The sequence below is a fragment of the Hypanus sabinus genome, chromosome 12 (genome assembly GCF_030144855.1).
Source record: "Hypanus sabinus isolate sHypSab1 chromosome 12, sHypSab1.hap1, whole genome shotgun sequence".
In the NCBI taxonomy this organism is placed as follows: Eukaryota; Metazoa; Chordata; class Chondrichthyes; order Myliobatiformes; family Dasyatidae; genus Hypanus; species Hypanus sabinus.
The window spans coordinates 85,925,178-85,944,903 of NC_082717.1; the positions used below are offsets into that span (position 1 = coordinate 85,925,178).

The 19,726-nt window shown below is 39.4% G+C and overlaps 1 protein-coding gene across 4 annotated transcripts in view; it reads right to left on the reverse strand.

The window, feature by feature from the left end:
- Positions 1-19,726, reverse strand: part of stxbp5a (syntaxin binding protein 5a (tomosyn)) — a 211,424-nt gene that overhangs the window by 11,514 nt on the left and 180,184 nt on the right. For all 4 annotated transcript variants that reach the window (XM_059986357.1, XM_059986359.1, XM_059986360.1 and 1 more), the window contains 2 exons: positions 18,959-19,328; positions 2,473-2,638 (listed from right to left, as the gene is read on the reverse strand). In XM_059986357.1, the coding sequence (XP_059842340.1) occupies positions 2,473-2,638; positions 18,959-19,328 (536 nt within the window). The remainder of the gene's footprint in view (positions 1-2,472; positions 2,639-18,958; positions 19,329-19,726) is intronic.

A 19,726-nucleotide genomic window follows, 5' to 3' on the forward strand; every position in this document is an offset into this window, starting at 1 on the left:
ATGGATGACCTCACATTTACCCATGTTGAACTTCTTCATGCAAACCCTTGCATGCACACTTAATCTATCTATATCTCTCCGCATACTCTGTGTAATTTGCTTTTCCACTCAATTTAGTGTCATTAGCAAACTTACTACACTCAGCCTCTCTTTCAAATCGTTAATGTACGTAGTGAGCATTTGCAGGCCCAGCACTAATTTCTCCACTCACCACTGACTGTCAACCAGAGAAACATGCACTCATCCCAACTCACTTCCTTCTATTGGCTAACCAATCCTTTATTCATTCTAATACATCACCCCAACTCCATGCGTCCTTTTATCATATGGATAAGTCTTTAATGTGCCACCCCAATGCAAAATTTATTGCCACAGTCATCTTCGGAAGCCACGTCATTGAATATATTTAAAGCAGAAGTTGATAGGTTCTTGATTAGTAAGGGCACCAAAGATTACAGGGAGAAAGTAAGAGAATAGGCTTGAGAGGGATAATAAATCAGCCATGATGGAATGGCAGAGCAGACTGAATGGCGTAACTCTGTTCCAAGTGAATGCCTTCTGGAAATCCAAGTATATTATACCCACCTTTTCCATTCTATCCACTGCACTCATTATATTCTTTAAGAAATCTAATAAGTTTGTCAAACAGGATCTGCCCTTCATGAATCCATGTGGGGTCTACTTTAACCACTTAACAGATGCCCTTTCTATTTTTCCCCTTAATAACAGCTTCACGTATTTTCCTGATTAAAGACATTAAGCTAACCGGCCTAGAGTAACCTGCCTTTTGCCTACATCATTTATTAAACAGTGGCATGACATTTGCTATCTTTGAAAATTTAGAGAATTCTGTGATAATAACTTGCACCATTTTTCAATACCTTGGGATACATCCCATCAGGACCAGGGGACTTGTCTACCTTTAGACCCACTAGTTTGCTCATCACTATGTCTTTAATGGCAGCAATTGTATTGAAGTCCTTACCACAAATCGTATGCATAACATCTCCCTTTGGCATGTTAGATATCTCCTTCATTCTGAAAACCTACACCACATAGTTGCTCAAAGCTTTGGCCATTTCCACATTATTCAATATTAATCCCCCTTTCCCATCTCTCAAGGGACCTGTATTCACTTTAGCCACTCTTTTCTACTTTATGTAATCATGAAAACTTTTAGTCTTTATATTTTGTGCTAGCTTACTTTCATAATCTATCATCCCTTTCCTTATTGCTTGATTATTGATTCTTTGTTGCTTTTTAAGGTTTTCCCAACCTTCCAGTTTCCTACTACCCTTGGCTACTTTGAATGCATGAGCTTTTACTTTGATGCATTCTTTTATTTTCGTAGTTATCCAAGGCTGTCTCTCTCCACTCTTACTGCCTTTACTTTTAACTTCTGTTGAGCACTGTGAAAAATCCGGAAAGATGGCACCAGTGAGCAACAGAGACATCCTGCAGACAGCTCGTTGATCTCTTGGGGGATTTAGCATGTATGTCGGCAGAGAATGCAGCGATGACCATTGCTGGGGGTATAGGCTATGTTGATTCCTAATGGCGGAACACAAACTCATGGTCAGCTCTGTTACTCTGTGCTGATTAAAGTGTTGAGAAAGATTAAAATCAACAAGGACGAGAGGTATTCAGCACTGCATTCCTGCATTTGACCGAACTCTTCTCACTGTTGCCAGTGGGTGAAAGGTATGGGAGTCTTGGGCTTCAATTACCTCAACGCTGAACACACTCCACATCTATAGGCTCACTTCTGGCGACTCTGCAGATCATGTTCCTTGTGTTTTGTTTACTTTTTTTTTACTATTTGCGTGATTTGATCAACGTGCTTCAGTACTGAACTGACTTTGCAGCTGTAGCCTGCAACCAGCAGCACAATGTTGAACAGAATCCATAGCTGTGGCCTACAGCCACTGGACTCCTGGGCAGGCTGCAATGGCCTCAGTAGCTCTGTGGTTGTGGACTTACTTTCAGGGACTCTGTGGTTAACATTATTTATTTACTTTTTATTGTTTGCACAATCTGTTCACTTCTCCCCCCACCCCACACCGATTGGGTGTTTGATGCTATTTTGTGAGTTTTTACTCAAATAGGTTCTATTGTGTTTCTATTTTGAGGCTGCCTGCAAGATGGATCTCAAGGTTGTATACTCTATACATACTTTGATAATAAATGTACTTTGAAATCGCTTTGAAAGTCTTCCACTGTTTGTTAACTGTCCCACCACGCAGCCTACGCCTCCAATCTATGCAAGCCAGCTTCTCCCTCATCCCGTTGTAGACTTCCTTATTTAGGCATAATACACTGGTTGAACTGTTACACCCCCACTTGTATGAGAAATTCAATGACACTAAGATCACTCTTTCCTAGAGGATCCTCAAGTACAAAAGTGGTATCTTTTTCTAATGTAAAGATCACTTTCAGTGCTTAAGCATTGTAACAAACTTTAATGACTCTTACCTGTAGATTCTCACATGTTCCTTGACTGTAGGTGATACGTTGGATCTCAGTGGGGGAAACCAAATATAGAGCTTGCCCATTATTGGTGAAACAGAAAGTACGAGCTATTCGCATATCAGTCAGTGGCAAATAATTGACGTCCAGCAGTGGCCTAAGACTCGGCAAGCTTCAAAAGAAAATCAAAATATATTGTTTCAGAACATAAGAATGCTATTTCCTGCATAAGATACACAAAGCAATAAATATTTACCAGGACAAGACACCCCACAATAAGCAGTTACATTATACAATACATACATACCTGGATAGAACTGCTGAAATTTTATATTAATGAACTAAAGTATTGTTAGTGAGCTGTTTTTTTCTTAAATACAAAAGGAAGACAGTAGCATTCTCCTGTCTACTCGATGCGAAATCAATGCACTGGGAAATAAAATACATCTTCCTTGACAAGGACAAATACATTTGCAGGAAGTGTTGTCAACTGGAGGAGTACAATATTTGATTCTGGACCCTAATTCACTGAAGTGCAACTGTGAGGTTAATTACCAGGTGAAAGTAACTGTAATGCAAAAGAAATGATGATGCAAATCTGAAATAAAAACATCACTGAAATAGTCAGTAAGCCAGACAATACCTGTGGAGAGAGAAGCAAAGTTAATGTTTTGCGTCAGTCTTTCACTGGGACAAGGGAAGCTAGAAAATGGTCAGCCAGTCTAAATCAGGATCGTTAACAATATTCACTTATGACTCTGGCACAAAGTTTTGGTTCACCAAGCGATTCCAGCTGGAGTTACATCTGTGGCACCATGTGAAATCTAATTTACAGGATGGTGGTAGAACAAACTGATGGTTTGGTGATTCAATAGCTGAAGATGCCATTTCAGATGCTGCCTCCATTGTGGCAGGGTCAAGGAGATAACTGAGTGAAAAGTCAAAGTTACAATTGAGAGTCAGGCCTTGCATGTTGACTACAGGAAACCAGTACTGAGATTAAAAAACAACAGGACCTCACTGACCATGATGACTGATACAATGTGGCATTAGACTAAAATTGGCTGTGTAGAGCAAGTGGGAAGGTTTTGAGTGCTGAGCACCAAGTCTGGCTGTGAGAGTGATGGATCTGTACAAAAGACTGGGTTGCAAGTCCACAGGAGTTGGCCAATATCCTGGTAGTGTTGTTGCAGAGTGGAAATGAAAACCAGAAAGCAGCTTCTGAAAGGAAAGGGGCAAAAGTGGATGCAGAAGATATGGATCTAATAAATTTGGTAGGCAAGGGAAACAAAGATTGAGTAAGGGAAACAAAATTTAAAATAAAAGCAAACTGCTGAAAACACGTAGATTGGGTACATTTGTGGGGAATGAAACATTAATATGCTGTTTTAATGGCTTTTCTTATAATTAGAACAAGTTAGAAACCAGATATTTTTCTAAGTTGCAGAAAAGGGAATGGTGCAAAACAGAGGAAATGTTTCTGATAGCCTGGAGATCACAGGAAAAGAGTTGACTGGTGTTCACTGCGAGGCTTTCTTTAACAGCATTTACCTGGAAGAGGTGAAAACAAAGGGGGAAAGAAAAAGAGGAGGAAGATTTTAAAAAGTGCTGGAATTGAGATACAGAACACAGTGGTAGCTGGAAATCTGAAATAAAATAATGCTGAAAAATTGCAATATGTCAGAAGCTGGTTGTGCTTCCTGAGTGCGGGAATTAAAGATGGTGAACCAAGGATATACATTAACCTACTGAAATATTGTTGAGACCTTTTGTTGAAGTATGACAAAGTTGACCAAAAGGCCCAAGAGGCTGCAGATGCTAGAATCTGTAGCAATAAATAATCTGTTGGAGCAATTCAGTGGGTTAAGTAGCATCTGTGCGGCAACAAGGATTATTGACCTCCCTCCTTAGTCCATCAATCATTGACTGGCCCTCATCTCAATGCTTTCCCCCTTTTATACTGGCCAACTTCCCTCTTCACTTTCAGTCCAGCAAGGTTTCAATAACAACACTACTTCCCCCCCCAACCCCCACAGATGCCACTCAATCTGCTGAGCTCCCCAGCAGACTGACTGTTACTTAAAGATGAAGACTGGCAGTTCAACATTCTTCTCTGTAAAGTTTTCACAGAAGATAGAGGGGGAAAGTGGGAATGGTTGCAGCATCATGGATAATGGAAACAACTGCATCTGAAAGGAAGTGTTTTGTTCAAAAGATCAACCAAAGGAATAGGATGGGTTGAAATGAGGAACAAGGAAAGGGGTATTAGTGTTTGGAGTGTTACAAGCCCACAAGTAGTCAGAGGGAGAAAAGAGAGCTAATATTTTGGCCAGTTATTTTTTGTACTTCATACTAAGGCATAATATAACGAGATATTTCAGCTATCCTAACAATTGCTGTGAAAATAACAGTGTTAAAAGGATTAGAAAATGCAAAATTCTTGAAATGGGACTTTTGAGAACAAGCCTACAAATGAAGAAGATGGCATTGGGAAAGCATGTTAGAGGCAGACATCACAATTTGGTTTGATCAAGCATTATTAAAAGACAGAACAAAAGTAACCAAGTGGTATAGGAGTTAGCATTGCTGCCTCACAGCTCCTGGGTCCAGATTTTGTCATGATCTTGAGTGCTGTCTATGCAAAGTCTGCACATTCTCCGTGACCACACGTTTTTGTTACGGACTCCAGTTTCAACCCACATAGCAAAGATATGCAGGCATGTTAATTGACTATGTAAATAACTCTATATGTGGATAAGTTGCAGGAACAAATCAAGTGGTGTATGCGCATGCATGTTGCTGACATTATCAAAGGGAAGAGACGAATGGGACTGATGGGATTGTTCTGCTTAAGGGCCAAATGTGACCTTCTATGTTACAAGTGTAATTATAAATTTTGGTATTGATAATTATACAGGGTTACTCATAAAAAGTAGACTGTGGATGTAAACCAGTTTGAGCAGTGGGAAGCATCTAAGGAAAAGATGGTGAGTGTCCCCATTAAGATCACTTTAGAAAACTCAATCTCTCTGGTCAAAATGGATACCATGGCACAGACGGTGGAAAAAAGAGATTACAACAAATACCAAGAGTTCACCATTGAAGAAAGCATAAAGTAGAAGTAAAAATAGAAAAGAAACTAGGAAGGCAAAAATACTGCATAAAATTGATATTCTATAAAATATGTGAAATAAGATAACAAAGCAAAGGAGTATTATAACATTGGAATGAGACCTACAGGCAAAGGAAACTTGGTGTGTCAAGTTACAAATTACTATTCTGTACAACTTTATGGAAAAAATTGTATGACACAAATATTGAGGAAGAATGACAGGTATTACACATGATAAACGTATAGAAAGGACACATTAATAGATCAATAATCATAACAGAAAATAAGACCCAGATAAAAACCTATTCCAGGATCTTAAAAGAAAGTAAGAATGAGAATAGTGTGTTCAAGCTCAAAATCAGGTTTAATTGTCACAATGATACATACCAAGGAAATAAATGCCACAAAACCTGGCTCTATGCTGTAGCAGTACGTATAGTAAATTACACATAGGTTAACAGGTGCTGCCATTACTCTTGGCTACAATTGTGTGGCTAACACTGACTACTGGAGTCATGTCAAAGGAATGGAAGATTGCAAATGTTGAAAAAAGATGAATCAAAAGTCAGTTATCCCAGCATAGGTGCTGGGAAAATCAATGGAAACAAAAATATCACAACACCAGGAAATCAGCAAGAATTTGTGAAGGGAATGTCATCACTGATTAACAAAAACATTTTTATCAAAGAAGACCAATGCTGGAGTTCTATCGATTTCAACAAGATGTTTGAATAGATCTGAAAAGGAAATGCTCATGGGATACAAGAGAAAGTGTAAATGATAGTGCATTAAAAGTGGCACACTCCAAAAATAAAAAGCAAACACCAAAGTTCATTGCATTTAAAAATGAACCCTGATGATTACTTGAAGAATTTTAATCTATCAGGCAATAAACAGCAAGTGGGGAGAGGTTACATTAACACAAGTAATTAATTTAATTGGCTGGCATGACACAATTTGCCAAATCACATTCTTCACTGTAATATGCATTTCTATGAAAATGCTCAATTTTCTGAACAAGTATTTACACATTTCATCTATTTTAACTAAGTTATAGACTAAATTGGCAGGGACATGGGAACTGGAGAGATAGGGCTGAGGATGGAGTAGTTGGTTTACAAATAAAGGCAGTGTGTAGTGAGACTGCTGGAAAGGACAGGCTGATCATAAGGCAAAATTGCAGTCAGCAGAATGAGTTGTTATGTAAAAGGGGAACAAAAATTGAAAAGGGGAACAAAAATTGAAAAGGGTGAGGAATACAGGATTGAAGTCATTATATTTGAATGCACACAGTACAGGTGTCCCCCGCTTTACAATGTTCACTTTACGCCAGTTCGCTTTTACAAAAGACCCACATTAGTAACCTGTTCTCGCATTACAAAGAGGACTTTTGCTTTTATGCAAATTTCCCCCATATAAATTAATGGTTCTTCGCTTTACGCCATTTCGGCTTAAGAAAGGTTTCATAGGAACACTCTACCTTTGTAAATGGGGGGGGGGGAGACAGACACTTGTATACGGAATAAGAGGGTTGAACTTGTAGCACAGTTAGAGATTGACACGTGGAATGATGTGAGCATCTCTAAACTGTGGCTGAAAGATTATAGCTGTGAGGTTAACATCCTGTCATTTCCATACATTGTATCAAAATGACAGGCAGGCAGAGGAGTGGGGTGGCTCTGTTGGCAAAAACCGAAATCAAATCCTTAGAGATGATATAGGATCAGAAGGTGTGGAATTGTTGAGGGTGGAGTTAAGAAACCGCAAAAGTAAAATGACTCTGATGGGAGTTATATACAGAACACCAGACAGTAGAAAAGATGTGGGCTACAAATTAGAATGAAAGATCGAAAAATATGTCAAAAGGGCAATGTTATGATAGTCATGTGAGATTTCATGCAGGTAGATTGGGAAAATCAGGTTGGTGCTGGATCTCAAGCAGCGGAATTTATAGAATGCTAATGATAAGGATTTTTAGAAGAGCTTGTCGTTGAGCCCACTCGAGGATCAGCTTTTCTGGACTGGGTGATGAACTGGAATTGATTAGAGAGCTTAAGGTAAAGGGTTAGGGTTTATGGGCAAGTGAGCGTAATATGATATACAATCGGCCTTCCTTATCCGCGGGGGATTGGTTCCAGGACCCCCCACAGATGCTCAAGTCCCTTATTTAACCTGTCTCAGTGTGGTGGTCTTTAGGACCCAGCGGAACCACGGACTTTATTTAACATGTCTCTGTGCAGTGGACATTAGGACCTGGCGGCGCAGCTCTGAATCCGCAGTGTTTCTGTTCATGAAAATAATCATGATTGCGATTGAAAATAAGGTGGAAGTAAAAAAGTGATCGGAAGGAGGTGAAATGCCATCAATCACTGGAAAAGCGTTAGGCTACAGTCGGTCAACGATCGGATCAATTTTAATGGAGCATTTGAAAGGCCTGCCCCGATGAAAGCTACAATTATTACTAAGCAACGCAGAAGTTTAATTATTGAAATACGTATGTTTCTTAAGTGTTTTATATGCACAGAAAGGTAAAATATGTACTATATACTAAGAAAAACATTTGACTAATTGATGCTAATTGATACTGGATGTACCTGTTCTGACTTCAAATCTGACTTAAAGACGGACTCAGGAATGGAACTCATTCATAACTCGGGGACTGTCTGTACTTTAAAGTCATTTCTAGATTACTTATAATACCTAATACAATGTAAATGCTATGTAAATAGTTATTATACTGTATTGTTTAGGGAATAATGACAAGAAAAAATAGTCTGTATATGCTCAAGCAACGAGTGCTGGAGAGAGAACTTCCGGGTTTTCCCAATACTCGGTTGGTTGAATCCGTGCATACGGAATCCACGGGTAAGGAGGGCCGACTGTAATTTACCCTGGAATTTGAGAGGGAGAAACTAAAATCAAATACATCAGTACTACAGTGGAGTAAAGAGAATTACAGAGGCATGAGAGAGGAGCTGGCTAAAGTTGATTGGAAGGGGACACCAACAGGAATAATGGCAGAGCAGCAATGGTTGGAGTTTCTGGGAGCAATTCAGAAGGTGCAAGATAAATACATCACAAAGAAGTAGTATTCTAAAGGCAATATTATGCAACCTTGGCTGACGGGAAGCCAAAGCCAACACAATATAACAGAGCTGAAATTAGAGGGAAGTTAGAGGATTGAGAAGCTTTTAAAAACTAACATAAGTAACAAAAATTCATAAAGAGGAAAAAAATGGAATATGAAGGTAATATTAAAGAGGATACCAAAAGTTTCTTCAGATACATAAAGAGTAAAAGAGAAGCAAGAGTAGATATCAAACTACTGGAAAATAATGCTGGAGTGGTAGCAATTGGGGATAAGGCAGACAAAACGAGTAAATATTTTGCAACTGTCTTCACTGTGGAAAACAGTAGCAGTACGCTGAAAGTTCGAGTGTGTCAGGGGCAGAAGTGAGAAGCTGCCATTACTAGAGAGAATGTGCTTGGGAAACTGAAAGGCCTGAAGGCAGATAAATCAATTGGACCAGATGGTCTACATCCCAGGGTTTGGAAATAAGTAGTTGAAGAGGTTGTGGAGGCATTATTAATGATTTTTCAAGAATTACTAGATTCTGGACTGGAAAATTGCAAATGCTATTCCATTCTTCAAAAGGGGAGAGAGGTAGAAAAAAGGTTATTTATAGGCCAGTTATTCTGACCTCAGTGGTTGGGAAGGTGTTGGGAGTCGATTGTTAAGGATGTGGTTTCAGGGTACTTGGAAACAAATGTTAAAATAGGCTGTAGACACCATAGTTTCCTTAAAGGAAAATCTCGCCTGACAAATCTGTTGGAATTCTTTGAGGAATTAACAAGTAGGATAGACAAAGGAGAATTGGCTGATGTTGTGCATTTGGATTTTTTAGAAGGCCTTTGACATGATTCTGCTTAACAAGAGCTTATGGTATTACAGGAAAGACATTAGAATGGATAAAACATTGGTAGGAGGCAAAGAGCGGGAATAAAGGGAGCCTTTTCTGGTTGGCTGCCGATTACAAGTAGTGTTCCACCACAGAGGTCTGTTCCTTTTTACATTACATGTCAATGATTTGAATGATGGAATTGATGGCTTTGTGACCAAGTTAGCAGGGGACTCAAAGGTAGGTGGAAGGGCAAGTAATGTTGAAGAAACAGAGAGGCTACTGAAAGACTTAGACAGATTAAGAGAATGGGCAAATAAGTGGCAGATGGAATAGAGTGTCTGGAAGAGTATGGTCATGCACCTTGGAAGTAGAAGAAATAAAATTCAAAAACCTGAGCTGCAAAGGGACTTGGGAGTTCTCATGCAGAATTCCCTAAAGGTCAATTTGCAGGTTGAGTGGGTGGTGAGAAGGGGAAATGCAATGCTAGCATTTACTTCAAGAGGACTAGAATACTTATGGACTATGTTGTTCACATTGTACATTACATACACAAGCATGACTCAGACCACGGGGTTTGCACTTTGTAGTAGATCCAACCTGTTTTATATTTGCACTGTCTTCTACCTATTATGACATACAGTATACCAGGCCCACTACCTTAGTATAAATTACCAGAGATAATATATAGATACACAAATGATTACCTTTAAATATACTATTTAGACATGACCTGCCTTCTGCTATATTCACTTTACCTGATGACATATGAAGAACATTCTCAGTATCCAAAACAGGTGCAAGACATAGAAATAAAAGTAGGTGTAAGTCATACAGCCCATCGAGCCTGTTGAACCATTTGCTAACATCTTGGGCTCAGGTCCACATTGTTGCTGACTGCCCATAACCATTTAAACTCTTAGGTTGCTCATAAATCTAAGCTCTGAATTTCTTTAATACCTCAGCCTCCACAGGTTTCTTGGATAGGTAATTCTGAACACACACAAGATAAAGATATCCCTTCTCTTCTTCAAGTCAAAGAGACTACCAAAGAAATTATGCCTCCAGTTCAAAAATACTCCTACAAGGTGAAGTATCAGCTTCTTCCTTTTCAAATTCCATGAGAATCAAATGCATTTCAATTAAACTACTATTCATTCTTCTTAACACCAATAACTATAGGTCCAAGCTGCTTATTTTTTTTTCAGAAAACAACATTATTGGGATTCAACCTTACTTTTGTAACAATACTTTTGTATTGTTTTCAGTACATATATACCTTCCCTTAAATAAGGAGTAAACCAGATGTCTCATCATTGCTCTGCAGTAAGAGTTAATGTTTCATTTTCCTTCCTAATTACTTGCTGTATTGGGTTGCTAAATTTGTGTTTCATATGTGAGGACACTCAGATCACTCTGTACTGGAATATCATGTATTCTCACTCCCTTTAAACATTATGCAGTTTTGCTATTCCTTACAAAGTGGTCACTTCACACTTAGATGCTGTCTGACTTCCAAGTATCTCCAGCATTTTGTGTGCTGCTCTGGATTTCCATCATCTGCAGGTTATTTTATGTTTATCTCTCATTATATTTTGCCAGGTTATTACACTATCTACCAAATTTTCACCCACCTTAACTTTATCACTTTGCTGAGCCTGACCCCACTTCACCACTTTCTTTCTCACCTGTTTTATATTACCATAAAATTTGGAGATATTGATGTCAAATGGTTGAGACTTCAGCACTGATCTGCCCCACTACTTGTTACAGATTGTCTTTTTGAAAATATTCTGCTATCCTGACCCAGGATTTTTGTTAGTAAGCCACTCTGATATATTACCAAAAATTATTGATTACCTATTAAGGTACAGAAGGAGGCTATTTAGCTCATTTGGTCTATGTCAATTATCATCAGTTTCATATACCTCTCTTCTCTCCTGCAGCCCTGCAAGTTATTCTATCGCACATGTCCAATAACCCCTCTTTGGTTCTTTTGACATTTAACTTCATTGAAGTTCAGTGGCAGTCTAACCTACCACACCTTTCGGATGTAAGAGGAAACTTGACCATCTGATGGTAACCAGATACCACAGGGAGAAAAGACACCATGAAAGGTCAGGATGAACCCAGTTGCCTGGAATTATTAGGCTGAAGCATTAAATGGTACCACTGTACCCATGTCTTTATATAACTAATAAGTTTTCCTCCTTCACAAAATCACATTGATTCCCCTTGTATCACAATTTTCAAAATTTCCTACTCCAGCATTTCCCAATGACAGAGGCCAAACAAACTAGCCTACAGTTTTATGCTTTTGGCCTCCCTCCATTTTTGAACAGTGAGGCTAGTTATGCAATTTTCTGCTCTATTGTTATGGAAGATCTCAACTGAAGTATCCACAACGCTTCCAAAATAAATAGATAATTTTCAATCTACTATAAACACATTTCATGTCAATATAACTTCTCTGGGCCACAGCCACAATACTTTAGACGTATCATGTGGAACAGATACACTAACCTATGGATAATGCTTGCAATTTGATCTACAGTATTGTATACATTATTTGAGCTATATATGTACATTATCTGAACCAGATTTTACTCTACAAACATGCATTACTTGTACTAGACCCACGAGACCAACACTAGACCCACTATAATGTTTACATATTTCATGAATTAGATTTGTTAAACCATAAATATATTTATTTCGTTCAATGTACTTTATAAAGATTGCCTGGACAAGAGTCACTATAAAGTATTCATTATTAGTACCAGTACAACAAACAGCATGTAACTAGCAGCAGATAGAATTTCCAGGATGGAAATCTTTACCAGATGCACTGCAATATACAGTATTATTCACTTTACCACAGTGCACTATACTGCACCTTACTATGCATATTAGTACTCTAACCTACACCAGATGCACATAACTTGTAATAGATGGCATGTCCATAACATGCATCAGGTCTTGATGGAAAATCCTGACCAGAAAATCAGTTGGACATACTTGGTATACAGTTTTTAAAAGGGCCTTTCTTTGCTGTTAACTAGACTTTGTCATGTGACCTCAATTGTTACTTCTTTCAAAAGACATGATCTTTAAAGTGGGATGCTCACAGCCTTGAATAAAGAAAGCAGTAGAGCAATTTTGATTAGGAAAGAAAATTGTGGGCTCTATGTAGAGCTCCCTTTTAACAGAGCTGCTACTCATTTAAAATAGAGACACGAGAGTCTGTAGTTGTGGGAACCAAAAGCAAACAATGAAATGCTTGAGTAACTCAGCAGGTCCAGCATTATGTGTAGAGAGAAATGAATAATTGACATTTTGAGGAAGGGTTCCCTTGACAGGTACTGCTTGACCCATTGAGTTCTTCAAGCATTGTTTTTTGCTACTCAACTAACGTTTTATCACCATATCAGAACAATCAATAACACAATTCTTTTTTTGTAATTGCAATGAAGAAGCTATTTCACTCATCTATTCATTCGATATTTTGTGGGTTTCATCTCTTTTTTTTTGCATTGCGTCTCTGTTTTGAAAAAGTTCCTGAAAATATTTGGAGATTAACTTCATAATTTACAATATAGGATACAAAGTGAAGGGTGGTAACAAACATGTATTTATTCAGTATCTTTCTTATCATCAATGTATTCCAAGTTCCCTTAGTTCTAGGACTCCTGTGGTTCTCCATACCCCACCAGAGTTAAGCATAAGCAAATTGTCCAATATTCCATTTATAGATATTATTAAATTCTACGTTGCCTTTTCTCAAAGTAACATGTTGCAGACTACTTTCTCCAGAGGAGATTTGGTGTGCCACAAAGACCTTTACAAATTTCTATAGATGTACAGTGAAGAGATTTGGACTGGTTGCATCACAGCCTGGTATGGAGGCTGCAATGTGCACGATTTGAGGAGGCTGTTGACAGTTGTTGACACAGCCAGTTCCATCACAGGTCTACTGGTTTAAAAAGGCGCTGTTGAACCTCAGCAACTTCTGGCCGGTTGGCTAATGAAACAAGGACGGGAAATAAATATTTTGTTAATCACACTTTTTCTGGCAAGTGATCATCACAAGTAATAGTCAGTAGGTTTGCTTTGGACTTGAAGGCCATTTGATGTGGCAGAACTGAGGCAAGGTGAAGTGGCAGGCCCGTCACCGAGAGCAAGGAAGCCCAAAGGTTCGATCATATTAAACGCATTCCTGAAGGCTGAATCGAGGCATTGGGATCAGAGTATATTGAAGCAATTGCACCCGGTGTTTGGACGTCAGTTCAGGTGCTGGGCCATTTTGAAAAGGTCAGGGTGTCGGGGTCCTAGGTGAGGGACGGGCCAGTTCAGATCAATGCTTCACGACTCAGCTCTGTGCTGAACTATGGGATTCTCTTTGCTGACTTCAGTTCAGGATGCAATTTCGTTATGCTATTGTCTGCATGAATTTTTTTTCTATGCATATTGTGTGTTCGTTGGTCTTAAAATTTTTTTTTTTGTGGCCATGATGTGTTTTTTTTCTCTCTCTGCACATTGGGTGTTTCAATGGTCTTTTGTTTTATATGGGTTCTTTAAGGTTTCTCTGCTTTGTGGCTGCCTGTTTTGAGACGAATCTCAAGGTTGTATAATGTAAACATTGATAATAAGTGTACTTTAAACTTTAAATTCTCACTACATTTTCAAGTGCTATCACTGTGGACCCTCATCACCTGGGACACGCCCTCCTTTGGTTACCATTGTCAGGGAGGAGGCACAGAAACTGGAAGACCCACACTCAATGTTTTTGAAACAGCTTTTTCCCCTATCCACAATCAGATTTTCATGAACACTGGTCCATGAACACAACCTTGTTATTCCTTTTCTTTGCACAATTTACTTTTGTAACGTAGAGTAATGTCTTTGCACTGTACTGATGTCACAAAACAACAAATTGCACAATATTGAAGTCAATGATGATAAAGCTGATTTTGATAGATCCTATCAAATACTTTGGTGCCCATTCAGGGGGATAGAAGATTAAAAATTGAAAGAACCAATCTTGCCATAAAAGAAACAGAATCATTACACTTCCCTAATAATAGAATTCTGGCAGCACTGCCATGAAAATTGAATAATGTGTACTTAGACAAACAGTGCTTTGCACTCTTGTTTTTTCAAAAATTAAATTATACTGATAATTTACCAAGCTTTTACATGAAGAGCACTTGGTTTTTTAGTGATAACCTGTTTATTAGTTTATCAATTCAGTATAATTACTGTTTGTTTCTCAAAATTTGAAACTAATATAATTCAAAGATGTGAAATAAAGACAAATGAACAAAGATCTATCTTAACCATGTTAAACTGTTGGATATTAAGGTAACCTTTAAGCATCTCAATCAAACAAGCAGCATGGTCACATGGCGACCACATAGGTCACTGCATGATCTGCAGGGCAACACCAGGCTCTGAAGATTGGCAGATGGCAGTGAAGCTAGCAGACTACCAGGAGAAAAACCCTACAAAAGAAAGGCTGAGAAGAAGAGGGCCCCCATTGGTATTGATCTATACTCTGCTGGAAATGAGAAGTGTTTGGAAGAGAGGATGCTGATGGGAAATCCATTAAGTAAATTACTCAAGTATGTTACCACCATACATATAAGGGAGAATGTACTGTAAATGCAAAAGGGAGGGTTTTGACCATACACAGTAGGGTATCCAGTGCATGTAAAGCAGAAGTCTGTAGTTAAAAAAAAATTCTTTTACTATTGCTTCAATATAAACACTGAGAAGTTTCTGGAAAAGTAGTTTAAGAGTAAAAAGGAAAACTATAAAACACTAAAACATTGAGAATTTATAGTGTTGAGCCAACAGCAGCAGCTGAAACTGTGAATCATCACTGCACAATGGAACAAAAGACACCCATCCATGCTGTAATTTCTAAGAATTTACTCTCTTGTAAAAACTGGAAGCAGCGAGAGTTTGAGAATAATTTATGTCTCCAGAGACACTGGGACCATTCGTTTGTGCTCTGATGAAAAATAGCCACATTTATAAAGTGCAGTTAGTAATTTAAAAATTTGTTTGCAAGCACTTTTCACTAATTAAGGTGACCGACCGATTTATAGCCTACTCCTACAAATATAACCTTTTTTTTAAGATTGTTACTTCAGCAATCTTTTTAGATGAACAGGAACACATACTACCATTTAAAGAATGTCACCTCTCACAAAGCAGGACTCCTGCATGTGATTGTGACTTGAGGAAATGGAGCAGAGCTTGAAGTCAGCCTGCTGAGGAACAAGAGTACTGCAAATGAACAGAGCTGAATCGTGCTCGAATTTACACTTCCTTTAAAACCTCTAATCTCAAATTAATAATAGCTACCAATTCTTCCCAACAAAAGAATTATTTCACTCTAAAACTGAGAATGAATGCACAGATAGAGATACGAAATTGCTGTATCCTGGTTTTCACTGTAACGTGGTTAAACAACACCGTGGTCGACTTATCATTTCAACTTGATGGGATGACTCTGTTCTGTGCAGAACAAAACTCTTTGCTGGGGAAATTCAAAGGAGTTGGAATCTGTGTGTACATTAAAAAAGGTTGGTGCATAAACCCATCTATAGGTAGCATGGCAAATGAACATCTTACAATACCGGCCACATTACCTGCTCAGGGAGTTTACTGTTGTCTGCATTCCCCGTGTGTGGGCACCAAGACCACACTGGGAGAGCATTAATCATCAGTTCTCAACACAACAAGCATTCAAATGGTCGATGCATAGTTGTAGGAGACTTCAATTTACATTTATCTGCAGAACATTTTACCCAAATCCCACCAACATGCCACTATGGCTGCTAGGGGAACAAACAGACTGAACCATGTTTATACAAACAGATGAGGTGCGTAATAAGCCATTCCATGCTCTCATCTTGGCCTCTCCGACCACATCTCCTTAATGATAATCCCAGCATATCGACAATTGCTGAAAATGCAGAAACCAGTCAAGAGGACCATCACTGAAAGGACTAATGAGGCAATGTCTATGCTACAGGACTGTTTTGAATGGACTAACAGGCAGATGTTCAAGGAGGCTGCCACAAACAGAAAAGATACAGACCTTGAGGAGTATGCCTCATCTGGGTACGTCAGTAAGTGTGTAGATGGCGTTGGTACCTCAAGAATGGTCATCTCATGACCCAACCAGGAATCCTGGCTGAACGCAGAGGTGCACTCTCTACTAAAAGCATGGGACACTGACTTCAAGTCTGGAGACAGAACAACTTTCAAAGTAACCAGATGAAACCTCATCTTTGGCATCAGCAAAGGCCACCTACACACAAAAAAAATTCAGCAACACCTGGCTGTTAACGAACCCCAGCATTCGTGGCTAGGCATCAAGCACATCACTGACTACACAAGGAACAACAGTGTTGACTGTACTAGTGACGCCTTCCTCCCTCACGTTCTCACAACACAATGCCAGCCACAAAAAGCTACTTCCCTCCCAGATGACAACAACAGACATGAGAAAGACTCTGCAGAGAGTCAACCTCTATAAGGTGGCAGGGCTAGACAATATCTGAGGCTGGGTACTCAAGAGTGTAAGCCTCCGTTAGTCTCAACAGACCATGGATTTGCGCCTTGCGTCAAGGTTTTTGTTATGGAAGACCGGCAATTGCCCAAGCTGCAAGTCTCCCCTCTCCACACCACCGATGTCCAAGGGAAGGGTATTAGGACCCATACAGCTTGGCACCGGTGTCGTTGCAGAGCAATGTGTGGTTCACGCAGCCTCAGTCAAGGCTCGAACCAGAGATCTTCAGATCACTAGACGAATGCCTTAACCACTTGGCCACGCACCAACACACCAGCTCACTGACATCTTCAGCACTTCATTCATCCAGGCATGCTTCAAATTAGCCACCAACATCCCTGTACCAAAGAACTCTACACCTTCAGAACTACATGACTACCACCTGGTGGCAGTGATGCCGATCACCATGAAGTGCTTTGAATGGCTGGTAATGGCACACATCAAAAACTCCATTCCTGCCACAATGGACACTCACCAATATGTTTATCGAAAGAACCGCTCTACAACAGATGCCATAGCATCTGTCATGCACCTGGCCCTGACACACTTAGAAAACAAGGACACTTATGTCAGAATGCTGTTTCTGGATTTCAGCTTGGCATTCAACAATGTTGTCACACAGACCTTGAACGAGCTTCTGCTCCTCGGTCTAAATACACCACCATGCACCTGGGTGTTGGGACTTCCTAATCAACAGATAGTCAGATATCTGACTATATCAGATATATATAGATATCAGGATAGTCAGGATGCAGAACTACTCCTCCCCCCCCATCATCCTCAACATGGGTGCCCCCAGGGCTGTGCACTGAGCCCATTTCTGCACACTCTGCTCAGACATGACTGCACATCCAAATCACACTGTCAAATTCAATGACACAACAGTGGTGGAGCTCATCACCAACAACAATGAGATGGCCTATAAAGAGGATGTGGAAGAGCTCAAGGCCTGGTGCCAGGCAAATAATCTCTTCCTCAATGTCAACAAGACAAAGGAGATGATTGTTGACTTCAGTAGAACTCACACCCCTCTTTACTTCAGCAGTACAGCAATGGAAACGGCAAACAGTCTCAAGCGCCAAGGAGCGCACATCCTCTCATAGTTCCAGAACACATCCTACACAATCAGGACAATTCATCAATTTTTCTACTTTGATGAGGCTGAAGAGAGTTGGCCTATGCACATCTACACTCACGTCATTCTTCAGATGTGCAATACAGAGCATCCTAACATGCTGCGAATCTGCATGGAATGCAAACTGCACTGTGGTAGATAAGAGGCACTACAGCCGATAGTCAAAACTGTGCAACACATCACTATCACCAGCCTACCCACCATCAATGACATATATACAGAAAGGTGTCGGAAGAGGGCTAGTAACATTACGATGGATCTACTCGTGGATTGTTTGCCTTACTCCAATCAGGGAGAAGGCTACACAGCATCCATGCCAGGACCACCAGATTCAAAAACAGTTATTTTCCTCAAGTAGTAAGGCTCTTCAACTCCTCCACCCACTAAACCCACCCCTCCACCATTTCCTCTCAATCACCTTATGTTCAGACCCTGTTGTGCCTAGCGTCACTTTATGGATATACAATCAATGTATAAAGCTATCTTATGTATTTATATTTATTTATCATTTTTATCTTATCTTTATCTTGTGTTTTTTTTTAATGCTGCATCAGACCCAGAGTAACAAGTACTTTCTTCTTTACACTTGTGCACTGGAAATTACATGAAGCATTCTTGAAGTTGAATATTGAAAAAGCCTTTGAACAAAGCTTTCAACAGCCTACATTACCACGTCATTAAAACACCTTAGTTTATGCATTGTGGATATCACGAAGCACCCAGATACAATTAGTTTATTAGCCCATGAGCACAGCTTCAATTACCTGAATGTCATGATATGCCCATTGGCACAGAAGCATGCAAGGCAGATGCTCCCATTCAGTCCCACAATATCACCTCGAAGAACAAACGATGTTTCAGTTATGTTGTGTTTATAAACACAGTTTTGGGATGGCAGTGAGATAACCTTTGCCTGCTTTTCTGAACATATCACTGCATATTGGGTTTCACATATCTCCTGAGAGGATGAGGGAGAGACAGATACAGGTCTCAGTTTCCTACATTTATCTCTCTCATCTTTCTCTTCCTGAACATTTGGTTCTTTCCAAGGTTCATGTGCTGGATGAATGAGGCTTCCTGTGGTGTCCAAGAATGCCATTCGCAAAATTGCTCCTTTTAGTCTTAAGATAGTCCCTGTATAAGATAAAATGCACTATCAAATTGTGTTAAGGTCACAAGGTCTACAAAATACATAATTGAACTGTGATGAATAACTAGTGACTAGTTACCCTTCTTCCATTGAAGATACTTAGCAAGTTACAAGACACCATCAGATATAGTAAAATAATGCAGATGCTAGAAATACTAAAATACTGGAGATAGACAGGAAGACACAAAGGAAGGGAAGGTTAACATTTCAAAATGGCATTAACTTGTCTGACACATGGTCACTGAACTTAAATGGAATCCTCCACCCCCTCCCTACCCCACCACACCACACAGAAAAACGAAAGTCAAAACTCCTTTAAAAATGTCAATTAGAAAAGATGATATTACGTAATTGTTGGTGACAATTCTTGGTAAACTCATTA